Here is a 26,013-nt window from a genome sequence, read left to right as displayed (position 1 = left end):
TGCATGGATCTTGTAACTGAGGTCTAAGGATCAGTTACTATCTAACAATATGTCTTTATGTAACATGGGTAAAAGGCTTATAAAACCACTGTGAGTAGATGTTAAACAGCATTAGATGGACAAAAATTAAAAGCATATGTATCTCTAAGAGCATTTTAAGAAGTGACCTTAATGGTGCAGAAAAGGGAAAAGCACATATGCTTGAATAGAGTCTGAGTGGTGTCTAGTTTTTTCAGCGGACGTGCTCACTGCCTTGGAACATTCTCCTCACTGTGCATGGATGTGTGTGTAAGTGTGTGCGTCTGTAGCCTGTATGTGTGTAAGCTGCCTCATCTCGTGTTGATGACGACTGACTACCACCGAGTCTGACGGTGAACAAACGGGATTTTATAATAAATAAAAAATACACTCCAGGGAAAATTTTTACTTTTTAAAGTGAGTGACCTCTTCTATCCGAGCTAACACCGCCGGGTCGGTCCGACACGATGAGCCAGCCTCGGCCGGACGAGTTCAAGCCTCCTCCGGAGTGCCCGGTCTTCGAGCCCAGCTGGGAAGATTTCAAAGACCCATTTGCTTTCATCAATAAGATCCGTCCCATCGCCGAGAAAACTGGCATTTGCAAAGTCCGGCCGCCTCCGGTGAGTGCGAGGAAAGACGTTAAAAGACGTTACGCGGATGCTCAACCGTTGAGACGGCAGTTAGATGGACCTAGCATTCGGGATTTAAAGGGACTGTTCAACATGGCGGATGCACGGCTATGTTCATTCTTTGTGCTGCCAAGGCTTAGCAACCTATTTCTAATGATTTTTTAAATGATAGTCGTGCTTTTTTGTAAGCGTTGCGCTGGTTGGTATTAATAAAGGCTTTTTGGAGTTTTAGAAGTGAAATATAACTGTGGTCCACCGAGTGTCAACAAAGCCCTAGTGGTCCGGTCAATGAGCCACTTAGCTAGGTAGCAGGCTAACGCTAGCTGCGAGCTCACCAACCAACCTGTCATAATTGACGCTTTGACACAGAGGTGGCTATGCGGAAGCCATTCTACCATGTTGTAAATTATGATATGATCAAAATATAGTCATGGAGGTGTGTGCTTTTTGTTCTCTTTTGTCCTCAGACGTCCTGAGAGCCCTGCTGCTGACGTTAATTATGGATTATTTGTTGAGTAGCATCATGATGCTGTTGGGTCATTCAGTGTACTTGTGATCATCACACCCGGCCAACTGGCTGTTTGTTTTGATTATTTGATGAGCAATATATTACATTTACAAAGTCATATCATACTTCAATAAAGGTGGATTATCAAAGATATCACCTCTCAATGGGACAAAAAGTACACAGTGTTATTAAACTATAAAGACCAAATTTAGTGTTAAAAACAGTGGGTGACTTTTGAAGTTGTGTTTTAACCCGTTATATTTCATAGAAGTGCAGTTGTGTTTTATGCTACTGTTGTTAAATTGTTTTGTAGGTGAGCCCCTGTTCATGTATGAGCCTGTGTTGTAGGGTGTTGTCCTCCATGTTGGCTTTGTGGTAAGCTGGGCTGGTGAATGAGTTCTCCATCTGGCCATTTTGTGTGCCAGTGGGGGATGTTGGCTACTGACTTGAGACAAAAACTTTGGTCTCAGGGTATTGCTATTGTGATTGCAGGACTTATGTCATGTTGATGCCATCATTGATCAGTGTTTTGAGTTATAAATTGAAGAGGATCATGGTTTTCTTTCAGTATCAGCCAAGGCTCGCACCTTTTTAGCCAAACTTGATTCTAAAAATTGTTAAAATGATGCAAAATATAGTCACATGCATTATTTTTTGTCTGTTTTAGTTTTGTGAAGCCACCTTGGGTAAAGAATCTGGAAATTTCCAGTAGCTTGGTTCAGTCTTGGAAATACAATTGTCTCAAGGGCACAGTAAAAAAGGAAAAACGGATCATAATACAATACATGGGTTAGAAATGCAAAAATGAACCTTTTTACAAAATAATTTGGGGGGCATTTTTTGATCATGACCTTCATGTGCCTTCGTGTGTGTTTTTGTTGCTGTTTAGGGTTGGCAACCTCCATTTGCTTGTGATGTCGACAAACTTCACTTTGTTCCCAGGATCCAGAGGCTCAATGAGCTTGAGGTGAGTATTGTTAGTTGGATTAAATCCAGCTGATATTCACTCTATCTATTTTTGTGTCTGTAATTTAATTGAATATACATTTCTTTCCTTTGTCACCTTTTTTAATGTTAGGCTTCCTATGCAGCCTGTGCTGATGATAACAAAGAACAGCAATACAATCAGTCTCATGTGAGACATATTTCATATGTAATGAAAGATAAAGCACCAGTTTCTACATTATTAACTTTGCATAAATGTTCCTTAATCTAAATTTTAAAGACATGTATCTGATTATGGATGTCGTTTATATGAAACACAAGGCTGCAGTACTCCATGTTCTTGGCTACATATCAGCCTATCTAGATTAAATTTGTTCCCTAGAAGTGTTCCCCAGAGATTGTCTTGGTTTTTAATGAATGCCTTCAATTCCTTTTCTCACTTAATTGTCTGAAACAAAATCTATTTATAGCTGAGTGTTGTTATTTGTTATGTTTTTTCCCAGGCTCAGACCAGAGTCAAGCTCAACTTCCTGGACCAGATTGCCAAATTTTGGGATTTGCAGGGATGTGCCCTGAAGATTCCTCATGTGGAGAGGAAGATCTTGGACTTGTATAAGCTAAATAAGGTTGGTAATAAACATCACCAGAAATTACTTAATTACATTATAGATGCATATATTGTTTAATATGACCCACTACAAAAGCTTTGCATGACTCTGTTTCTGTTTTTATGATGCTTATTATTTTTTCATCTTTGTCGACTGTTTTAATGTTTTATGTGTTGTTGAAATGGGTAGTGGTGTTATACTGAAGAGGATTTTCTTTGATGGTGTTTCAAATATTCTGCCTCTCTTGTGAGTAAATGGTTAGGATTAAAGCAACAACCCTAATAAAAAGCACAAACTGCTATTTAAATGACAAAGCTGTAACTAAATTAGCATGCCCCAGATAGTGGCAATCAAAATTGATCATTATTAATTGCTTAAGGCTGCATTTTTTGCAGAGCTGTCGTATTGGACTGCATGTGTAATGAATAGGGCTTGAGTGACCATTAATAGGTATTTAAAATGCAGCGCTTGTATTTATGAAAATGTAAAACTACATTTAGTTAACTCACACCATTACCACATCTCCTTGTCATTTCAGCTGGTAGCAGAGGAGGGTGGATTTGACATTGTGTGCCGGGAAAGGCGATGGACTAAGATTGCAATACAAATGGGATTCGCTCCTGGCAAAGCTGTGGGCTCACACCTGCGAGGGCATTATGAGAAAATACTCTATCCCTACAATCTGTTTCAGAGTGGAGCAAACCTGCTGGTGAGTTGGACACACGCATCATTATGTCAGCCAAACAGTGTGAGGCTTATCTGTTAAAAATAGCCCTAATAATGCTGAACTGTGCCTTTTATTATGACAAATTATCAAATTTTAAGTAAAGTTAAACATGTATCATGCTTAAATTTTGTTCGTACCATGTCAAAGGTTAAAGACAAATTGATACCATTGAAACAAAAAGAAAAATGCATTATTAGGATACGCATGTCATGTTTTGGTCTGCAACTTAAATTTATGTTTGTCTTTATTTATAAGTTTAAGTTTTTTTTACACAGTTTTTCTGTTTCTTTTGAGGAGTTAACTAATCTGGTCTGGTGTCTTGCCATGCCATTTAGAAGCTTTTGCTCCCTAATCTTTCAAAACATGTTGCAAGAGAGCTTATCTGCTGTTGTTGGATTGGTGCTGTGTGACCTCCTCTGCAGGTCACTCTAAATTGTTTAATTACCCGAGCTCTCTCTTGCCTCAGGCACCAGAGGCAGCTTCCAAACTGATGCGTTTGGAGGCTGATCCTGAACTTGAAAAGGTATGTTTGTGTTGTGGTCAGAAACCACTCAGCCTCACAATTAACAAACTGCATGTTAATCTTTGGCTGGACAGTACACTGTTTGTTCAGCTTTTGGTTGTAAGATGTGCAGATGTGGTGTTTTAAATTAAACCCCTTCTTGGGTCAGTCATTAACCAGTTTCACAAAGAAAGGATAACTTCAAATAAGTAATCCTCAACTCCACAAGTCAACCCGTGTTGACCTGTGTCTTGAGGCATTTGAAAAATACAAATTTTAATATCATCTTGTAGATTTTGTTTTTTCTTCACTCTTTCCAAAATGCTTCTGTAATGTGATAAAAAACCAACTCACACACAGCTTCTTGAAGTTTCATATTCATTGCTTGTATGCCCTTCTCACAGCTCTTATCTGTCCTTGAACCTCTCATTGGCATGTTACTCTTCATTTTCAGTGCTCCCTGTTTGGGTTGACAATTGCAACTAACCACATCCTTCTTATGGCCACTTTAGCTGTGGAAACTGTTTATACTGAATCCTATCTTGAAAAGAGTGTATCCTGACATTCAGCCATTTTTATAGCTCCCAGTGCTTCATAGATGTGACGTACTATCCCTTTTAATGTTTATAATCTCTAAAAACTGAAATTGAAATCATGTAAGCAGTTCCCCTTTATTAAAATATGGCATATAATAGATTACTACTTCCTGTTTTAAAAACTGAGTCCATTGGTTTCTTACTGATTGCTCTGTCTGAGTGTACAGGTATTTCCAGTTAGGCACTCGGATGCTTTTTTAATCACCAGTGAGCTGTGGTTTTAATGAGCATACTTTCTCTTTTAGTGTGTTCAAAAGCCAGTCCAGCCAGTGGAGAGTAAAGAAAGTGTGGAGAGCGTGGACACCAAGGAGGAAAAGCTGCAGGATCTGGCCCAGAGGCCGCCTGTTCTAATCCCTGAACCCCTCCCCAATGCTCGCAGAGCCAAGCGAATGAAGTGTGAGGTAGGTGGTGGTGTTGTAGTAGTGTCATGGACACCTGTCTTCAATGAGCTCCTCATTCTTTACTATTCTTTTGGAGTTTTTTTTTAAGCCATCAGAATTTTAGTAGCACTTTGAGATAAGGTATAAATGAAAAGTTCATTAACAATATGTATTATTATTAGAAGTAGTAGAAGTTGTAAAAATGGTAGAAGTAGATGTATTCACGCTTCACTCTGTCTGCAGGCTGCCTGTGTAAAGACTGAACCAGGTGAGCCCACTGATAGCAAGCCCAACCTGAGGCGGAGGATGGGCTCCTTTGTGGCCAAGCAAGAACCAGGTCAGACTCCACTTCCTTAAGTGAAAAATACTAAAATAAATGGCGTTTTTCAGTTACAGTGTTCTTACTCTTAGCATATGTGTTATTTGTTTTTTGTATTACAACTAGTGGACAGAATGATGCTTTTAAAAGTAATTTGGAACGTTGTTGTGTTTCTCACTGAGAAAGTAATGCATGTGCTTATTTTCATAACCAAAAATGAAAACCCTTTCACCACTCATCCCACATGTCTGTTTTAAGAAGCGAACAGCATCATCTGCCTTTGAATGTGTCAACTCTACTGTCAGACCACAGCCTAGTTTACACACCATCATCTGCAGCCTCATATTTGGAAAACTAAATGGGTATAACCTTTAGAGCTCAATAATATGCCCACAAACTGGGCAGAGGCTTGCAGCATTCCACACAGGCTGTGTGTAATATTGCATACCATTTCATTAAAACAATGCATCACAAGCTGTTGAACTTGTACTCCACTATGATGTTCTCGTCCCTTTTGTAAAAAGCTTAATATATCTGGGATAATTCCACATGGTAACACCGTCCTCCCTGCCTTCTCACAAGCTGAATCAGCTAGCTACACTCCCACCCACACAGCTGCGTTTGCCTTCTGCTGGCATGCAGCTACTTGCCAGTGTGCCAGTAGGTAGGCAAGAAATGGAAACTGTGCAGATGCTGTGGAATTTTTTGTGGTGACAAATGATAAAGGGAAAAGGAGAATTTTTTTCAGTTACAACTTTTTATGAAAAGGTAACTACTAAGGGATCACTTGAATTGTGAAGCTAATCCAGTAGGTCACTTGTAACAACAAAGAAGCCTTCTGGCTCTTTGTCAGATGTTACCCCAACGTTGATTTCAACACAAAGCTTCATTCAGAGAGTTGTAAGCTCTGACAAGAATTGCTTATTACTAAGTACTTTATAATGGTTATACATGTATCTTACAGCTGCATTATAATTTGTTATAAACCAAACTGTTATTAAATGTCTTTGTAACTCTTTTAAAGGGTTAAAGTTGAGTTAATGACCTTTAGGAGTGCTCAGTAAAACCAAAAGTGCAAAGCTTGGTAATAATATTGGAAATGTTTCCTACTGTATTGCAGAAAAAGAGATTCCCATCCCGGTGAAACAGGAACCAGTAGAAGTAAAGGAACCATTAATTGAAGTAGAAAAACCTAAGTCACGGTACAAGAAATACATCCCTCCTCCTCCTCCTCCAAATCCAGTGAGTAGAAATGTCTGTAATGTTCAAAAATTAATCTGTTAGTTGGCTTAATACATCATCACAAATACAAGCTCAGCTTAAATCATTTATTGTTAGACTTGTTCAAATATCTTTTCTCTGCCAGATTTAGACATTACTTTTAAAGGGATCTTTAGCATGTGATTAAGCGGTGTCTAGTCTTTCTGGGCTCCATGATTATGTACATTAAACTAAATGACTGAATTATTTCATGTGATTTCAAGACAGAGAAACTAAAAAATAGGGTTTTTTTCCTTGTGGGATAAATGAGGCCTGTCACAATAACTGCATTTGTCAGATGAAATGTTGTCCCAGTGATATTACTTTCACTGTCAGGCCTTTCCACTTATTTAATGAAAGGTTGAAACCATTTTTATCATAACAGGCCAAGGAGGAATGTCATAAGTGAAAGATACAAAACAAAATGTATTTTTACAACACACTGTATGCAGAACTGAAAGTTTAGACCCTTCACTTCATACATGAATTGAACTGCTATTTGATCTCAAGAAAACAAAGTGTAGATGCATCCAAGAAGCATTTAAGACAAAGTGAAAACTGAGAAATCAAACCACGTCAGGAAGTGGTCTGAGATGCAGACTAGCCAGATGTAAATGGGTGAGCTTCTCTCTGTGTTCATTACTCTTAACTCAGTGAACGTGTGACAGTGACAGAGAGGTTGTGGTAGTCTAATTCTCCTCACACCTGATGTGACCTGATGTGAGTCCTCTTTAAATGTGATAACCAGCAGCTAAAGTAGCTGCAAAAACCCAAATTACACTGAAATTAGCCGTTTGTTCTCTGTCTCATTAAAGCAACAAGGAAAAACGGCTCCAGTGATTACTCCAGGTTCTATCACAACCCAGGTAATATGTCCAAACCAGGATTACAAATGTTTCTAACTGTGTAATGGTGTTATCGGGATGTAAAGTGTAAATGGGGCCATCTATTAGTAAGAATATCTTTCACTTTCACTTGAGTTTGAAGTTCTAGAAAACATAGACATAGAAGAATGTTTTTGGACAGTTGGTGTAATTTTGAAGATTCATTAGTCATCGTGGCTTAAACAGATTCCTAGTAAATTCCTCGCTTTGTTGTCAGGTGGATCTGGTTGTGTGTCTGGTGTGTGGCAGCGGGGGAGAAGAGGACCGTCTGTTGCTGTGTGACGGCTGTGACGACAGCTACCACACCTTCTGCCTGATCCCTCCTCTGCACGACGTCCCCAAAGGAGACTGGAGGTGTCCCAAGTGTCTGGCTCAGGTGAGGGTAAACAGCAGTATCATATTAATGGGATGCAAATTGTCTCATGAGTGTTGATCAGTGCAAGTTGTCCAAACAATGAGAACAACAAGGCTGTTTACTCCTGACTGACTTCTTTTTTTTCCCCAACTTGCCCTCAGGAATGCAACAAACCTCACGAGGCATTTGGCTTTGAACAAGCGTACAGGGACTATTCCCTGCGTGCATTTGGTCAAATGGCTGATGCTTTCAAATCTGATTACTTCAACATGCCAGTTCATGTAAGAAGAACATTTTCAGAACACATCTTTCAGTGTCTCTCACTTTGAGTACTTTAGATTCAACCTAATGTCTTCTTCGTGTGTCCTCTACAGATGGTACCCACAGAGCTGGTGGAGAAGGAGTTCTGGCGCTTGGTTGGAGCCATCGAGGAGGACGTTACTGTAGAGTATGGTGCTGATATCGCCTCAAAGGAGTTTGGGAGTGGATTCCCCATTCCAAACGGGAAATTTAAGGTTTCTCCAGCTGATGAGGTATGCCTGCTGAACACACAACCCCGAACTTGGATGCATGCATTGATAAACTTCATTTCAAACACATGCAGTAGTTTCATAGCCGAATATAAAGATTAAAGTAAAACACAGAGATGTTATGGTTGATTAAAGCATGTAAACAAGCCGTGGTGGACAGAACTGAGTGATTTGAGCAAATATTAGCATGATACCTTAATTTTTTTTTTTAAGATTTATTTTTGGGCATTTTTGTGCCTTTATTAGATAGAGGAGGACAGTGGATAGAGTTGGAAACAGGGTAAAGAGTGGGGGAGAGACATGCGGTAAAGGGCCTCAGGCCTGATTCGAACCCGGGCCGCCCGCATACATGGGGAGCCCCTTTAACCACTAGGCCATCTGCTCCCCGATGATACCTTAATTTTTAACGTCACCTGATCTTTAAACTTTGCTATGATACAAGTAACCTGCCAGATAGATTGTTTCATATGTCTAGGGCATGGGATTTATTTCACATCCATCATTGCAACTGCCCACACAAAATGTTTAAGAGGGGCAGAACCTTTCAAAAAAATCTTGGTGGGTGGTTGGATGAAAATTCTGTCAGTCATATTTATTACGTGCCAATCGAAACAGCAAGATATGATAAGGTAGTGTGCATGCACATCTCCAGGAAGTAACCAGATAACATGAGCTCAACAGGCTGGCACTGTTGTTTACTGCTGACAGTGGAGTCAGTTTGTTAATCCCACTCATGCTGAAAGCCAGTCTAAAGGAGAAAAAAAACATCTTTTCTGGCAAGAGAAGCTCTCAGTCCAGTTCTTTGCTCTTCTTTCAGCATGATTTTAAGGATGCATGATATTATTGGTATGATATCAGTATTGGCAGGTATCAACATTGAAGTCTTGTATCGGCAGATATGAAAATTTCTGCCGATATGTACAACAGATATTTTTGCTTTAAAAATCAGCCTACGTCAGCTGTAAATATTGGCCGTACACACAAATAAGTTAGTTGAGTTTTGGGCTGGACTAACAGACCTGCTTGAGCTCAAGTCTTTTTCTTTATTCGTCGTCATTCAATTAAACTTAAAAGTATTTTTTAGGACTGACATTTGCTAATATATTCATCCTCAAACTTAAAATTGTGTGTTTAAAGGACTTAAGTTTAGGTATGAACTACATTTAAATATCCATAGCTGTATCAATATCGGCTAAAATCAGTTTGTAAATATTGGCATGTCAGATATCTACAAAAATCAAATATCATGCATCCCTGAAAGAAATACTGTCCAGTTCTGATAAAACTGTCAATACCTTCTTTGGAACTAATTGCTTATTTGATAGCAGCCATTGTTCACAGGCCTGCAGTACAACTACACCACACCTATAGCTACAACCCTATTCTCCTTAAACAATGCTGATTGATCAGGTAATTTTTCAGACTGGGCTGAAATGCTTCAAATTGGAGCTTTGCAAGATGGATTTGCCTGATGATAGCCATGACATCTGGCTGATCTATCTGCTTTGCAAAGTTACCATACAAGTAGAGTCCAGTTGATACAAAACCTGTTTCCATACTGGAGCAAAAATAAATATAAAAAGAAAGATAGAATCCAAGTCATCCTATATTGGGTAATTTATCTTCAATTACCAAAAATTGCAGGCAAACTTTTGCACATACCGATGCATTAGTGCAATTTAGATGGTCCTCTCTCATTGGGTTAAAAACATGACTGAGAAGGTAAAGTTTGTTTTTCAAATTACTCATTATGATACTTGAAATCAGATTATTGAGCTTGTATTACAGGCTTGCAGTACAACTACAATACAGGTCAAAACACAGGTCGCACTAACCTAGTGACATTCATTCACTCCACATTCACACACTGATTGCATTCACATGCCACTGACACAATAGTGGGAGCAACTTTGACTTAAGCATCTCCCAAGGACACATCAACATGTGACTGTAGGAGCTGGGGAGTGAACCCACAACTTTCTGGTTGAGAGTCTAACTGATCAACCTATTTTACCTGCTGAGCCATATTTGAGGAGTATTCAAGAAGTATTGCATATTTTTACACTCTAGACATGAGCTATACATTTCACTGTAGTAATAACCTGTTTCCTTAAATTTTGCTTGCCTCTCCTATGCAAGAACCCACCCTCCTCTGCTGCTCCTCATGCTGCTTTAAAGCATTCACTGTCATTCAACCAGAACAGACTCCTCAAAATCACACACATTACCAAATAAGAACCTTGATGTATCTTTAGTCTACATTCGAGCCCTCTTTGACTCCCTCATTACAGCCAAGCATTTTCAACAGCACCCAATCCAAGTGTATCCCTGAACTCGTGACTGTAATATTTGCGTTTTTATGACTGTGCTGTGCTCTCTGTTAATGTTTATTTCTGTCTTGGTTTGAGTGTTGCTCCTTTTTAATCTTTAGATTTTACAGGCTGGTGACAATAAATGATCTTTTTATGTTGTTTGTTTTTCAGAAATACCTTAAGTGTGGCTGGAATCTGAACAACCTAGCGATGATGAATCCATCTGTGCTGACTCATGTAACAGCTGACATCTGTGGGATGACGCTGCCGTGGCTTTACGTCGGCATGTGCTTCTCCTCTTTCTGCTGGCACATCGAGGATCACTGGAGCTACTCCATCAACTACCTGCACTGGTACTGCAGAGAAAAAGTGATATGATGGGTGACAAAAAGCTCAGACCTTGTTGTGTTTGTTTCCTGATAGCTTTCATCTCATGTTTGTCTCATTCTCGACTAGGGGGGAGCCCAAAACCTGGTATGGAGCTCCTGGTTTTGCAGCAGAACAGCTAGAGGAGGTGATGAGGAAACTGGCCCCAGAGCTGTTTGAGTCCCAGCCTGACCTGCTGCACCAGCTGGTCACCATCATGAACCCCAACACCCTAATGGCCCATGGAGTCCCAGTATGTGATTTTGTATCATTTCTCACATGTGCTGATTCACTTTCTATCATCTGCAGCAATGCAGAGTAGAATTTTTCACAAGAGCAGCAGCATTAATCATTCCTTTTGTCTCTTTCCTTCAGATTTACAGAACAAATCAGTGTGCTGGTGAGTTTGTCATCACATTTCCGAGAGCCTACCATAGCGGTTTCAATCAGGGCTTCAACTTCGCTGAGGCTGTCAACTTCTGCACCGTGGACTGGGTATTTATATCTTTATTTATGTTGTGTTATTTCTATGATATATTAAACACACAGATAAACACAAACTGCCCTTATAACCTTTTACTTTCCATTCTGTAACTCCAGATGCCTTTGGGCAGGCAGTGTGTTGATCACTATCGTATGCTGCACCGGTACAACGTGTTCTCCCATGATGAGATGGTGTGCAACATGGCCTCCAAAGCAGGCACACTTGATGTAGTTCTGGCATCTGCTGTGCACAAGGACATGGTCCTCATGATCCGGGAGGAGGAGATGCTGAGGGAGAAAGTGAAGAAAATGGTAATGTAGTCCTCACTGAATGCAGCATTGTACTGTATATTGTATCAGTGATTTTTTTTCTACGTAGTTTTTTTAATGCGTAGGACTCAATTGTACTCCATGCAGTCTGTTTTTTTCCTTAAAAGGTAAAGGCCTTTTCTGCAACATTGAATTACATACCATTGTTTAAAAACACATTAGTACATCATTTACAGTGTGATGCCTGGCTGAGATATTTCTACACTTTGATTTGAGTCCACTAGTGGTAAATTAAATTGATTGGACATGATTCTGAAAGGCACACACTTCTCTATAGAAGGTCTCACAGCTGCTAATGTATATCAGAGCAAAAACCAAGCCATGAGGCCAAAGGAACTGTCTGCAGATTTCAGAGACAGGGTTGTTGCAAGACACAGGTCTGGGGAAGGCTATAATAAATTGTGATGAAAACGTGATGGTTGTCCCTCTGGAACTTTGTCCCATTTCAACACAGGATCTCTTGTGCTCAGTCAGAGTGACCATCGGGTTCTTGGTCACCTCTCTTTCCAAGACCCTTCCCCTCCAACTGCTCAGTTTGGCTGGATGACCAGCTCTTTGAAGAGTCCAGGTTGTGAGACACTTCTTCCATTTGAGAATTATGGAGGCCACTGTACTCTTGGGGACCTTCAGGGCAGAAGATTTTTTTTTTGTAGCCTTCTTCAGATATGTGTCTTGCAACAATCCCACCTCTGAGCTCTGCATACACTTTCTTTGACCTCATGGCTTGGTTTTTGCTTCGATATGCATTGTTAGCTGCAAGGCCACGGGTGGACTACAGCATCAAGCTGCAACAGGCCAAAATTGACAAAAGTGAAAGGGGTCTGAATACTTTTCTGAATATGTCAAAATGTGCAGTGCACAGAAGAAACACACTTCAATTTCAACTGACTTTTTTATTTCAAATATTTTATAAAGAGAGCGCAAATGTCCTTAGAAAAAAAAATCTCACATAACATAGTCAACACAGTGCAATACTGAAAAATCAAACGCAATGATTAGGTTACCATATTTTAACTGCAACAATTTTTGTAACATTCAATTTCATTCCATTTATCTTGTAAAAGTCACCCCTTTATATGTCATTTTATACTGGATCATGATTGAACATAACTTGAGCTCCACATTCAGACTGTTCCATAGTTTCACCTCACAAACAAAAATATAAACACATTTCCTTATTGTGTGTACACCTACAGTTCAAATTATAATGCCCTTCTCTTCCTTTAAACTTTTTTTTTTTTTACTTTAAATATATTGAGTGCTGTTCAAAATCCCCCCTACCTCAAAGATATTGACAGCTCTACTTGGGTTTCTCTTCTAACACCTTTTTTGTTTTCCCACACCTTCAGGGCGTGTCCCTTTGTCAGGAAGCTAAGTATGATCACCTCCAGGATGATGAGCGGCAGTGTGCCAAGTGCAGGACCACCTGCTATCTGTCTGCCATCACCTGTCCCTGTAGCCCAGGAGTGCTGGTCTGTCTGTACCACATCAATGACCTCTGCTCTTGTCCTGTAAAACACTACACACTGAAGTGAGTCCATCTGGAGCTGTTTTTATTAACAGGCTGTGTCCACATGAATACTGTATGTTTATCATAATATGTTTTATGCTCTGTAAATGAATTTTTCTGCTTGGTCTCACAGTTACAGATACACACTGGACGATCTGTTCCCCATGATGAATGCTGTGAAGCAGCGAGCCGAGCTGTACGATGAATGGGCCGCCGTTGTTGCAGAGACTCTGGAGGCTAAACTTGAAAAGAAGAAAGGTAAGCGGCAAGAACAGATAAGAGGAGAATAATAATTGTTCTCTGCTGACCACCTTTGTTAGTACTAATATGTCAGCTTTTTCTATCCAGACAAGTTTCAACTGTCGCAAGATTTTCCTTAAATTTACAGTTCATACAAGACACAAAGAGTCAGCAACATGTTTTGAATTGAATGTAAGGAATCAAATTGCCGTAAACTGTTCCGTGTATCTGTCAGCAATCATATCATACAGCAATCAGCTGTAATAAAACATAAAACAGACATTGAAGCTGTGCCACGCATCATATTTAATTGACTTTGTTTTTAAATGACAGCTCTAAGGCACAGATGTCACATACTGTTAAATGCCTGGTGTATCATCTGTCTTTGAGTCTCTTCCTCGTCTCTTCTGCTACCATCTCATGTCAGAAGGAGGAAGAGGCAAGGACCAGAAGTGTGTAACGGATTTAAGGATATCAATACAGGAATAAACAGTCCCGTAGTTCTAACCCATACAGATAAACCCTTTAGGGATGAACAGCTTTGTTAGCTTTATCGTGCCCTTTAAAGAGATTTCTAAAATCACACATACAGGTCCGTTTGCTGTATCTCTGCCTTCAGTGAACTTCTCCAGCAGTAGTTTCAAAATATTCTAGATGAAAAAGCTTGTTGTTGAGGATGACATAATTTGGCATCTTTGTCCTGTTTTTTAATGTGGCTGCAGTGCCACCCTTTCTTTTCTTGTCTGTCTGTGCTCATCACAGCTTCATTTCTTTCTCAGTGTGTAAACTTCTGTTTGTCTGTGCCTGTGAAAAAAATCTGATAAAAACAACACACAGTTAAATCTTGCTCACCAAGTCCAAAGCATTAATTTTCTGTTTGTTGTGAAAATTTGCAGTATGAGGCAAATGGTCTTTACTGTGAAGAAAACAAAAAGAAAGATTATTCTTTCTCAGTTCATATGGGTGTGTTGTCTCATGCATCATGGCGCTGTCTTAAGATGCACAGATAGACTGCAACTTTTTAATTCAGTCTCATTATTTGGCTGAGTACAAATTTAGGCCTTTATTTATCATATTGTATAGTTGAAAGATGAGCAGAGTAGGATGTTCAAAGGGAAATTTTAGTACAGGACAGAGAGAAAGAGAGAGAGATGCAGCTGCTTTCCTGCAATGACCTGGGTGGAAAGAATCAAATCTGTTCTGGAAAAATAGATGGACAAATTTTTTGGAGCCAGTGCACAAACATGTATTAACAATAAAAGATCATACATCTTCTTTTGATGTTCAATAATATCGAATGAACAAAAATGACTCGGTGTGCAGAGGCCTTAAATATCAAATTTGTGACAAGCCATGAAGTATTCTGTTGACTTTTTTAACATGTTGAAACTTATTTATCAATTTGATTTCCTTAAAAAAGGAGCTGAATTTTTAATATAAGGAAATAGTTTACATTGATTATGTTTTAAGCACATTCAATTCCCCTTTCCAAGTTGTTAAACAAATGCTACAAAAATTACTTAAACTTAAAATTTTATATTTTAGACAGTTATTTATTATCAGTAGTGGGGCCGGGTGTTTGCGTTAATACGCGATTAGGCTTTTGTTGCCTGGGATGAAAACTAATCTCAGTGAAAGACATTTCAAGAGAATAATTAAATCTCACGTGAGTCCTAAACTGTTGAATTGAGATGGGGTTAGGTAGCAGAAAGGAGACGAGAGATCCACCAATGACATAATGTTATGATATTTGTTTTTATTTTTTGTGGGTTTTAATCACTTTTTTTTATTTTTTAAATGTTTCTGTTGTGTTTCTTTCTCCCTCTGTGTTTTAATGTCTTATGTGAAGCAATTTGAATTGCCTTGTTGTTGAAATGTATAATACAAATAACCTTGCCCTACTTTGCTTTTTCTCTTCTCAGGTCTTCCGGTGTTTCGCACTCTTCTTGCCGAATCAGAAGCCAAGCTGTTCCCCGACAACGACCTGCTGCGTCGGCTCCGCCTGGTCACACAGGACGCAGAGAAGTGTGCCTCTGTGGCACAACAGCTTTTAAATGGAAAGAGGCAGACCAGGTAGGATTAATAAACTCCACTACAACTGATGGCTTCATCATGGATTAGCTGTCTTCACATTTCCCTACATGGTTTCTCAAATCTTATTAGTGCCTTAATGGGGTTCAGATTTTTAATTCACCTCATGCTCTCCCAAAGGTATCGCTGTGGAAATGGGAAATCATGCAGCCAGCTGTCTGTGGAGGAGCTGAGATCATTTGTGAGGCAGCTGTATAACCTCTCCTGCAGCCTCCCTCAAGCCCCTTTGTTGAAGGTAAATTCAGGATAAACTTGTACTGTTGATTTGGTGACATAAGAATGTAGATTCTGTCAGCTGGTGGTGCAGTTGTAGATTTTAGAGGCATTCTGGTTTCCCCTTGTGGTTTAGATGATATTGACAAACCATGTTAGAGTGGGTTATGGTTGCCTTTATCAGGATAAAAAAGCATGACTCATTTGTTGATATGGTAATTTATTGCCATATTTTGCAGGAAAGATTTGCCCCCATCATGTTAAGTTTAAGCATCAGGAGAGTCTTAAAAACCATAAAGACAACAATGAAAATCTTTTGCATTAGCACAGAGTAAAAATGTTTGCGTTTATTCTTTAATGTGTGTATTGTCTCCTCATCTTTCAACAAAAGCATGGTTTTCCTTCACAGAAATCAAGCATGTGAAGGCATTACTTTTAACTCCCTGTGTTCCTGTATTCACATGTTTTTTTTTTTAGGAACTCTTGAATCGTATCGAAGACTTCCAGCAGCACAGTGAGAAGGTCCTGGCAGATGAAGTCCCCAGCGTTGCCGAGATCCAGAGCCTGTTAGATGTCAGCTTCGACTTTGACGTGGAGCTGCCTGAGCTGCCTCGCCTCAGGGTGCGGCTGGAGCAGGCACGCTGGCTGGAGGGCGTGCAGCAGACCAGTGCTCAGCCTGCCACCCTGACTCTGGAGACCATGAGGAGGCTCATCGACCAGGGAGTCGGCCTGGCACCTCATCCGTCCGTGGAGAAAGCCATGGCACGCCTGCAGGAGCTGCTCACTGTGTCCGAGCACTGGGAGGACAAGGCGAGCAGCCTGCTTAAAGCCAGGTGAGGGCAGTACTGACTGATCCATGAGGATTTTAGTGTTAAAGAAATAGGGTACTGAAACACCAGAAAACACCAACAAGAAGATGTTTTGGACTGTTGATCCAAAAACTGATCATTTCTGAAATGTTTTACATATCAAAGTTGTAACCTTATCTCCAGGTACTTGCACTGTTTGTAAATAAAACATCAGTGCTCCTGATTTTGCTTCATTTAATTACTGCTAGAGAATATTCAACCAGTTCCACAAGAAGTGAGCATCAAATTTAGTTCTGTCATCATTTCATTGGCTCTTGCCACCATTAAGTATCAAATTTCATGGTTTATTGTCTGAGATTTAATGGCATGGCTGTCAGTAATGTGTGTCTTTTCTCTTCAGTGTCCTAAAAATCTAATTTCAACTCTGGGCTTTAATCAATGCACTTTTAAAAAGCTTGAATTCCTTCATATCAGGCATTGTAATACAGCGTCAAAGATGTGAATTAAGAAAATTACATTGTCCTCTTAAATCTGTGTTCACACCTCGCATTGATAATTTTGAAAGTTTTGGTATGAGAAAGGATTTAGAAAACTTTCTGAAAAGATTTTTGAGGAGAATTTTTCTGAAAGTCCTTGTTAGTTCTGGGTATTGTGTCCTCCTTTATTACCTTCAGTTTGCAATTTGTTTTTTTCTGCCCATCACAGACCTCCACACTCCATGGAGACTCTTAGTGCTGCTGCTGAAAAGGCTTCTGCTATCCCAGCTTACCTCCCAAACTGTCTCCTCCTGAAAGACTCCATCAGAAAAGCCCAAGAGTGGCTTCAAGAAGCTGAGGAGCTTCAGGTTAGGACTTGTGGGACAGTTTGTGACTTTCTTTGTGCAGGTTGGTGTGATTCTGATTGTAATGCTGAAATTACTCTATTTTTCAGGCCAGTGGTTGTGTAATGATGATTGACAGTCTCTCCGACATGGTGCTCAGAGGACAAGCCATCCAGGTCCATCTGGAGCCTCTGGACCGGCTCGAGTCTTTAATGGTGGAAGTGCAAGAATGGAAGGAATCTGCAGCAGCAACTTTCCTACAGAAAGACTTGAACCTTAGCTTACTGGAGGTAAAATCCCAACATTTTTTTAACAAAAAATAAGTATTAGGTCTTCCCACAGGGGGGTTCTTGTTTTTATTATTATCTGAAGATGTTATCGAAGATAATTTCTTCACCACATGCCTCATGTCCAAAATTATGCATGTTTAAAAGATGGACTCCTTATCACAGGCATATCCAAAGAAGGAACAGGAGCACAAGAGTCCCTTTTGTGGTTTAATTAATGTTGATGCTCTGTAAAGAGGAGGGTATTTAGCTTTCTCAAATCAGACTTCTACTGTTTGACTAAAGATCAGTGAAAAATTTTTGCTCATGATGGAGTTTACACTCTACTAACATTTAAGATGTTGCACAAAAGAGATAGTTCAACGTAGGCTTAATTTATAACTTAAATCTTAAATCTGTAAAGTCATGGAGATAGTTTTGAGAGGTGGGATAACTCAGAGGATGATGGGGAGCTGAGGATTATACCAGCTGTTTGGTGTCTGTAATGTGTTCTCCATGATTAATAACTCTGTTATTTTTCATGAGCGGGGATAATTTCCTCCTTCCACTGATAAATTATCTCTTGTCATTAGTGATTCCAACACACGATGTCTGTGTTTTTATTTTTTAAAGATTCTAGGTTCAGGCTATAGGCTTTGATAATCACTTATGCAAAATGCTTTGTCATATTTTAATGCACTTTTGGAGCTGTTTGAGGATTAACAGCAGTTGGCATCCATCAGTTATTTTTAGCTGTTAGCGAGTGTAGAGACACGAGAGGCAGCACTGTAACAAATAGTGTTGTAGTACTCATGAACGGTCTTGGTCTTGAGACCGGTCTCAAGACCACATTCTGAATGTCTTGGTCTTGTCTTGGACTCGGACATGCACTGATGTTCTATTCTTCAACTTCATTAATGTGATCATAAGGAGAAGTACTTGCTAAAACAACAAATAGCTACACCTGCAAAAACTCTGGCATCAGTCCATCTTATTTCTAGTCAGAAATACCTCTGAACACTTACTTTAAACCTCATTCAGCTGACAAATCTAGATAAACATCTCATTTTCAGATATTTAAAATAACTTCAGGCTTGTGCGTGGCTTTTGAATACATACATAGGATCGATTTTTTTAAAAGAGGTTGGTTGAACAAAAAAAAAAAAAGAAAACTAAAATTAAAGAGAGAATGCTCTTTAACTGTTCAACCTTGTCATGGCTTTTTAAAATTGATTTTTATGGTCTCGGTCTCGGTCTTGACTCAGTCTCGGCCTCAAAAGTCTTGGTCTTGTCATGGTCTCAGATAGTGTAGTCTTGAGTACAACACAAGCAACAAACACTGGTTTTTAAATTATCATTTCATGAATTGGTTAAATTTAGTGAAAATGTCATATCTGTGACAATATTTTGGTTAGTTTGGATGTAAAGCTCTACTAGTAAGGATCGATCTTGCATCTCCGTGGTGCAAACAACTTAAGTGAACTTCAGTTTCAACGAAGAGTTTAGTTTGGACTTGGACCATAACTTAGGACAGAACTTATTTATAGCTGGTGCAGCAGGCTACTGGTCCTTTTCTGCAAGCACCGACCTCCACCTGTGAAGGAGCTGAGGCACAAGACACTTCTGTTTTGCCAAAATTATGGATATAATGTAAATAATTGTTTTATTAAAATAATATCAAGGACATTGTTGAAGCTCTTTGTGAATTGGTAACTAATCAATTGGAGAAAATAAATCAACCTTCTTTGACATCAGCAGAAAGATTTAAAACCATCAACTCTGTTTGAAAATATAACAAATACTATTGTTGTTTTTTAGAGAATTCCTGACCATAAAATAAGAATTTGATCAGCAGCAAATCAGCTCAAGAATGACAGTCTGGTGGACAGCTGTATTTCAGCAATGTTTGAATTGTTATTTCTTACTTGATTCAAAAAAGCATCTCAGTCACAAAGTATCTTCAATTATAGAGAGCAAGGAGATTTAGGAGACTGTATCCCTCCTGGACTGTACTTTCTAAACATCTTCTCTTCTGTTTTTAGTACTGCAAAGTCAAAAACACGATGCACTGTATTAGTCATCTTTGATCAGCATCATTTATTGCCATTAAATAGATGAATCATGATGCAAATACTGATCATTTAAGACAAGTAGAAAATATGACACTGTAAATTCAGCAGAGAGAGTTTGTAAGAAAAAAAGAGACGTTTTTATGCCATACACACCTTCACGGACTTCTGCGATCTGAGCTGCTCTGGCAAACAGAGATTTTCATTTGCAGAAAAAGGATACAAACAAGGGGGCCTGAGCCCTTTTCTCTCCGTGCTTGTGCATGTAAAAGTCTGACAGTTACATTGCTTCACAGGTTTTGTGTCCAAGATGTGAAGTTGGAAATGTCGGCTCTCCGAAGAGGAAAGCCAAGAAAGGGAAAGAATCGCCGAAAAGTAACAAAAAGAAAACACCACGGCTCAACACTCTCAGTGATGTGGAGAAAGCTCTGTCAGAGACCAAGGATTCTACCTCTGCAGTAAGTGTAGTTTCTCTGAATATACACAGATAAATAGAGAGCAGTGAGGAAGTTGAGTACGACTGACTCGGTGCTTTTGATATTTCACCAGATGGCAACTCTGGAGGAGCTTCGAGTGAGGGAGATGGAGGCTTTTTCTAACCTCAGGGCAGCTAATGAGTCAAAGCTCCTTCCTACAGCCGACTGCATGGACCTGAAGGTGTGCGTCTGTCAGAAGGCGCCCATGGGTGCAATGCTTCAGTGTGAACTTTGCAGGGACGCCTTCCACAGCGTGTGCGTCAGAGACTTGTCAGACTCCTGTGAAACACAGCCGTGGCTCTGCCCGCAGTGCCAGCGATCAGATAAACCACCTTTGAACAAAGTCCTCTCTCTGCTGGCGTCTCTGCGGCGGCTGGGGGTCCGCATGCCAGAGGGCGATGCTCTGCACTATCTGGTAGAGAGGACGGTTAACTGGCAGCACCAAGCACAGCTGATCTCACAGACCTGTAACCTTGCAGAACTAGAAGAGAGACCGGGAACTCCTCCAACCTTAACCCGCTGGGCATCAGGCACCCACGACGGCCACAACAACTCTCAGGTCACTCCTCTTTTACTCTCGACATTCATGTAGCTGTTTTTAGAAAGTATTTTCAGATATTAACTCTGAGATGTGATGTTTTTGATACAGGCTCCATGTTTGACTCCAGAGTGGAATAGGACAAGCCATGCTCAGACCGTCTTCTACACCGAGCAGAGATGCATCCCACTTCAGGGTCAGTGTCATATGACTCCAAACTTCTACAGAGAATAAATTAAGGAGAAGAGTGTCAGTGTGTCAGGGTTAATCGTTCTGGAGAATTCTTGAGCTTAAATTTGACATGACTCCAGCTCACTGAGCCCTGAAAAATGTCTCTTATCCACAGTTTCCACATAGTCTGTCAGCGCAGTGATCCATCTATGTCAGTTTAACTTAGACCAAAGTTTTGGATTTTTCATTAGTTTCTGTTTTTATTTAGTTTTCACTTTCTGTGTTCGATTTCATTTTAGTTTTGATTAGTTTTGACTGCTGGTTTGTTAGTTTAGTTTTTATTTTGCAAAAATGCTTCGTTTTAGTTTAGTTTTTATTAGTTTTAGTGTTAGTTTTAGTTTTTTATGGATAGATTTCAAGGCTGAGTGAGCATCAACATTTTTAAAAACATATTTAAACAGGCTACTCTTCACTCACCATTTATTTAATTAATGATTATGTTTGAACACAACTCCAGACATAAAACTACCACTATGTGAAGTCTTAACCAATCAGGCAATTTTAAACTCCCAGACTTGGGCGTTGGTGCCAGTCAGTATGGTTGTGTCAAAGACTAAAACTAAGGATATTTTGTCTCCATTTTTATTTTATTTTAGTTTTGTGAGCGCACTATACAGTTTGTTAGTTTTCTTTTTTTTTTGGTAAAGCTTCGTTTTTATTTAGTTTCAGTTAACTAAAATGATTTTTGAATTTTAGTTTTAGTTATTTAGTTAGTTGTAGTTAACTGTAACAACCTTGGACCAAGGGCACCGCCTTGCCTACTGGATTCGACTCTAAAGGGCAGCCTTTCAAATGTTAATTTGCTTCCTGTTTTGATGTAAGCTTGTTACAGTGATTGCATGTACTCCTGGCAGTCTGCATATGATGTTTTATTTTGAAATTGACCAGATCCTCGGTATATTTCTGATTTGCTCCAGGGTGTGTGGATGGAGATTTACTATGTGGAAACTGCCGGTTGCACGACTGAAATCCACCAAATTTTGTAAACAGTAGAGTTGGGCCTTTTTACTAATTATGTTTGGCCACAAAGCTTGGTCCCAGTTAATCAGCAAGTCTTTGCATAAGGTGAAGCATAGCAAACATACATAAGCACAGCTTGGCGATATCTCACACATTGTCCTGCATACATTAATGGAAAAACAAGAGTCCCATTATCTCTTAATTTTTTACATGATGCAAGCTTTGTTAATCCAGAAACTGCTTCATTGCTTACCACATCATATGGGTCACAAAAACTGCTTCCCACCGTTGAGCCAAAAGTAGTCAAAGCCCAGCGAATGCTGCTTGCAGCTATATCGAGTATTATTGATCATGTCCTGGTTGTTTTTCTGTGCTGCAGGTTTAAGTCGGGATCTAGAGGAGCTGATGGTGGATGGGCTCCTGCTGCAGGTGTCTCTACCGGAGGTCCAGAGCCTGTACCGAGTTTTATTGGACAGAGCCAGCAGCCAGCACACAAACAGATGCATGTCACCTCCACAGGACGAGTCCACAGACTGTGACCAACACACACAGTTTAACTCTCAGGGAAAAAATTCTCCACTCAACCAGGTACAGGCTCTCTCAAATTACCTCCTCACAGTGCTGTAAAAACCAGCCTCAGTGTCAGCTGTGATATGTTTCATCTTTATTTTCAGGATGGCTTCAACAGTGTGATTGGCTCAGAGAAGAAGAAGAGACATCTGGAAGGTTTGGACGCAGAGCACAGGGAGAAGGTCAAAAAGCACGCTCAGAAAAGACAGAAGATGAATAAGAAGAACCTGCAGCGTAGGCCGACTTCGACCTCATCCTCTCCACGCTCTGACTTCTCTCAATCTGACGACTCTGATGAGGAGATGGCTGTGTGTCCTGCAGAGAGGTGTCAGCTGCCAGAGGGGGAAGAGGTGAGAAAACAAGCAAAACCTCCAAACAGTTTCTTTTTGTTGTTAAATTCAGCTTTTACTGTGGGTTGCATTTATACTTCTATCCTGCCCTTTTGTGCTCCTTTATCAGAAACTTCTTTACCCATGTTCTTACACTCATATTCTATACAGCAGCAATTCATCCTTAATCAGTCAGAACCTCTTGGTTTAACTTTGAATTTTTACTTAATTCACAGGCTCTTCTACTACAAAACAATCAGCTGCAGAGTAGACAGTTTTCCTGTTTACACCTTCACACTCATGTCTGGTGCACTCAAGAGCTCATGTTATTTTTTTTTTTCAGACAGAGTTGACAAATACTTTTGGTTTAACTCTTATGTTTATTCATTTCAGTAGTCAATTAACTATCCAATGATTAATGCTATAATCATAATTCTGTGCAAGTATCATTTAAAGAAAAAAGTAATGTGGGATGCCACTAGCTAAATGGCTATGTCTGTACACCCCACATTCCCCAGTTTCTGACTTGAGGCATGAAAAGCCAAAAATATATCTTAAATAAAGCAATTAAAGGGGTGCAGATGGCCTAGTGGTTAGGGCTCGCCCCATGGTGGCCACAGGTGGCCCAGGTTCAAGTCCAGCCTGCAGCACCTTTCCTGCTTGTCCCCTCTTCACTCTCTCATCTGTTTCTGATTCTGTCAGCTGTCCTCCTCTATCAGTAAAAGCAGAAAAAGTAATAATAGTAATATTATTAAAAAAGTAAAAGTAGTAATATTTACCTGAGGAGTTGTACAACAAAACAGAGCTACAATAAAGTAAATATTAAACTGAAGTAGAAATAAAATTACTTGTCAAAAACCTACTCAAGTTTAGTAAAAAGTAATGAATGTAAAATGAATTGAAATAACTGAGTAATTGTTTTTATGCCTGATGAGGTTGAAATCAAATCTTTTGTCTTTTTCCTTTGTGGAGCAATATCAAAAAGCAAACATGAAACTCCAACCAGGTTATTTAATTAAAGGAACATTTTAATTGTGCAAGGCAACTGAGCTATTTTGGACATAGAATTGTATATCTGACAATAAATTGAGTATATCTGAATCTTTGTAGCCATTCTGAAGGCATTAAGGTAAATACTGGATAATATGGTATGATTTCAAGCATTGACCCATTCAAATGCTTTTCTTGTTATTTAAATATCAAACATCAAGGAAATCAAACTGTGAGAAATCTGACGATAATGAGACCATACCAGTAGATAATAGGAGGATGTATGGAGTGTACCTTTTTTTTTTTTTTTTTTTTCCTTTAGTATTATCTGCACGGTATCAGCAGATGAATTATGGGTATCGACAGATATTTTTCCTATCTTCCAATATTTACAACTGATATTTTGACATAAGAAGTTTTAGGCTGGACCTATAGACCCATGTCAGCTGAAGTCTTTTCTTCCATCGTCAGTCCTTACCTGTAAAGGGTTTTAAGGACTGATTTTTTTTTTCTATTTGATTATCCTCCAACTTAAATAATGTGTGTTAAGGTATGAAGTTTTAGGTCTAAATTACATTTATAGATCTGTATCAATGTCAGTTTGGCTAAAAATCTGTTTGTAAATATCGGCAAAAATCCAATATTGTGGTTCCCTAGTTTTTCCTAATAATACTCCCTACACCTGGGTTTGTGTTGCCCTTGCTTAAATCGGGACTCTAATTTAAGTTCTACTCTTTGAACTCTACTCTGTGCTTTAGTATGCCTTATACAACTCTGTCTTCAAGTTTTCGCATGAGCAGGCATCAAGGCTTCTGGCTGTAATTTGGTATGCAGAAGCCTACCAGCTGGCAAGTAATATGTAGCTGAGGGGGACCTTTGACCTCTTTTTTTTTTTTTTTTTTTTTAAAGTTTTTTGTTTGTTTTTCTACTTTGTAATTAATGCTGTTTAAACTGCAGCAAAGTAAAAATACTTTGTCTAAAATATACTCAAGTGAAAGAAAAAGTGATTTCTTAAAACTTTTCAAAAAGGTGTAAGTACACAAAAAGCTACTCAGCTACAGTAGCTTTTTATGAAAGGACTATTAGTCACCGTTTTGGTTGGTTTCTGCTGCCCCAGTGTGGCCAAAAACTGTTTCTGCATGTCTCAGCACTTTTAAAATGAAAGCGTCTCGTGTTTGTCTGCAGGTGGATTGGGTCCAGTGTGACGGCAGCTGTAACCAGTGGTTCCACCAGGTCTGCGTTGGCGTTACGGCCGAGATGGCTGAGAAGGAGGACTACATTTGTGTCAGGTGTATGATGAACGATGGACACATGAGTAAATGAAGAGTTTTTGTTCTATCCTGAAGGACGGCTGAAGATTTCTGCCCCGTCATTAGTCTGTTTATCGAGCCACACGTCTGGATGTGTCACTGATCCTGTACTGCCCCCCCTCACCTCCCCCCGTCCTGTCCCGTCCTGTCTGTCCAACCCTTTTGTAACAACGGTGCTATCTCCTCTTTGACTTGTTGTCCAGAACTATAATGTTTAGTTATTTTTTTGTATTTTTACATATATATATTATATATTTCTTTCTTCTTATGAAATGTTTGTGGTTGTCTAAATGAAAAAAAACACAGGATGTGAAGTGTGCTGCATGGGATTCCATTACATCAGCGCAAAAGGAGTCTTACAACACAACACACCAATTATGGCGGGTTAATCAAGGGTTAATATTATCGTCTCTGGAACCTCCTTGCATGTTAAACCAGAGCTAATGGGACAGAAATCAAGGTTTTCATACACTTACCCCTCTGAAAAAAGACTATTACAGTTTTTCTTTGAGATCCAGTGTTTAGTACATGCATCTTAATATTATAATTATTCTCCCCTTTTTTGTAGAATAGGTTTATTTATCTGAGCAATAATTTTGTCTGGATTGACTTTAACGGCTTGATCTCAGCTGAGTTGTGTTGGTGCTTTAGAGATGATGGTGTCATGTACAAAAGGCTACACAGGTGGATGGATTACAGCTGTGGTTTGGCGATGTAGCTCTAATGCTACAGACGTGCTACCACAGAGTGTAACCCAGCAGAGAGTTACTGAGAGAAGGACCTGGGTTTAGCTGAAGATGTTACAAGTTTATATTGTGGAATAAAGCCCTTTTGTTCTA

At 39.5% G+C, this 26,013-nt stretch overlaps 1 protein-coding gene across 2 annotated transcripts; it reads left to right on the top strand.

Moving 5' to 3' along the window:
* The first annotated feature begins 282 nt into the window (after positions 1-282).
* On the top strand, positions 283-26,013 carry kdm5bb (lysine (K)-specific demethylase 5Bb). Of its 2 annotated transcripts, XM_041799192.1 has the most exons (29): positions 283-638; positions 2,045-2,122; positions 2,604-2,726; positions 3,247-3,417; positions 3,902-3,958; positions 4,779-4,934; positions 5,157-5,250; positions 6,353-6,474; positions 7,308-7,358; positions 7,594-7,752; positions 7,893-8,012; positions 8,106-8,264; positions 10,745-10,926; positions 11,030-11,192; positions 11,315-11,434; positions 11,540-11,734; positions 13,102-13,283; positions 13,396-13,520; positions 15,425-15,575; positions 15,714-15,828; positions 16,284-16,639; positions 17,321-17,459; positions 17,546-17,725; positions 20,067-20,228; positions 20,320-20,805; positions 20,896-20,980; positions 22,355-22,563; positions 22,650-22,895; positions 25,050-26,013. In XM_041799192.1, exons 1-29 carry the CDS (start codon positions 486-488, stop codon positions 25,185-25,187), a joined length of 4,677 nt encoding a protein of 1,558 aa, XP_041655126.1. In that variant the 5' UTR covers positions 283-485; the 3' UTR covers positions 25,188-26,013. The 2 variants fall into 2 exon arrangements, with proteins under 2 accessions (XP_041655126.1, XP_041655127.1); XM_041799193.1 differs by lacking the exon at positions 3,902-3,958.

Source organism: Cheilinus undulatus, linkage group 11 (genome assembly GCF_018320785.1).
Source record: "Cheilinus undulatus linkage group 11, ASM1832078v1, whole genome shotgun sequence".
In the NCBI taxonomy this organism is placed as follows: domain Eukaryota; kingdom Metazoa; phylum Chordata; class Actinopteri; order Labriformes; family Labridae; genus Cheilinus; species Cheilinus undulatus.
The sequence above is the reverse complement of the archived record's forward strand: the minus strand, read 5'-3'. Positions and strand labels throughout refer to the sequence as shown.

Bases quoted from the DNA above. Each gene is read 5' to 3' on its own strand.
- kdm5bb (XM_041799192.1), top strand. From the start codon at position 486: ATGAGCCAGCCTCGGCCGGACGAGTTCAAGCCTCCTCCGGAGTGCCCG. The intron at 2,123-2,603 runs GTGAGTATTGTT...GTTTTTTCCCAG, and splicing joins AGAGGCTCAATGAGCTTGAG to GCTCAGACCAGAGTCAAGCT. The intron at 13,284-13,395 runs GTGAGTCCATCT...TTGGTCTCACAG, and splicing joins GTAAAACACTACACACTGAA to TTACAGATACACACTGGACG.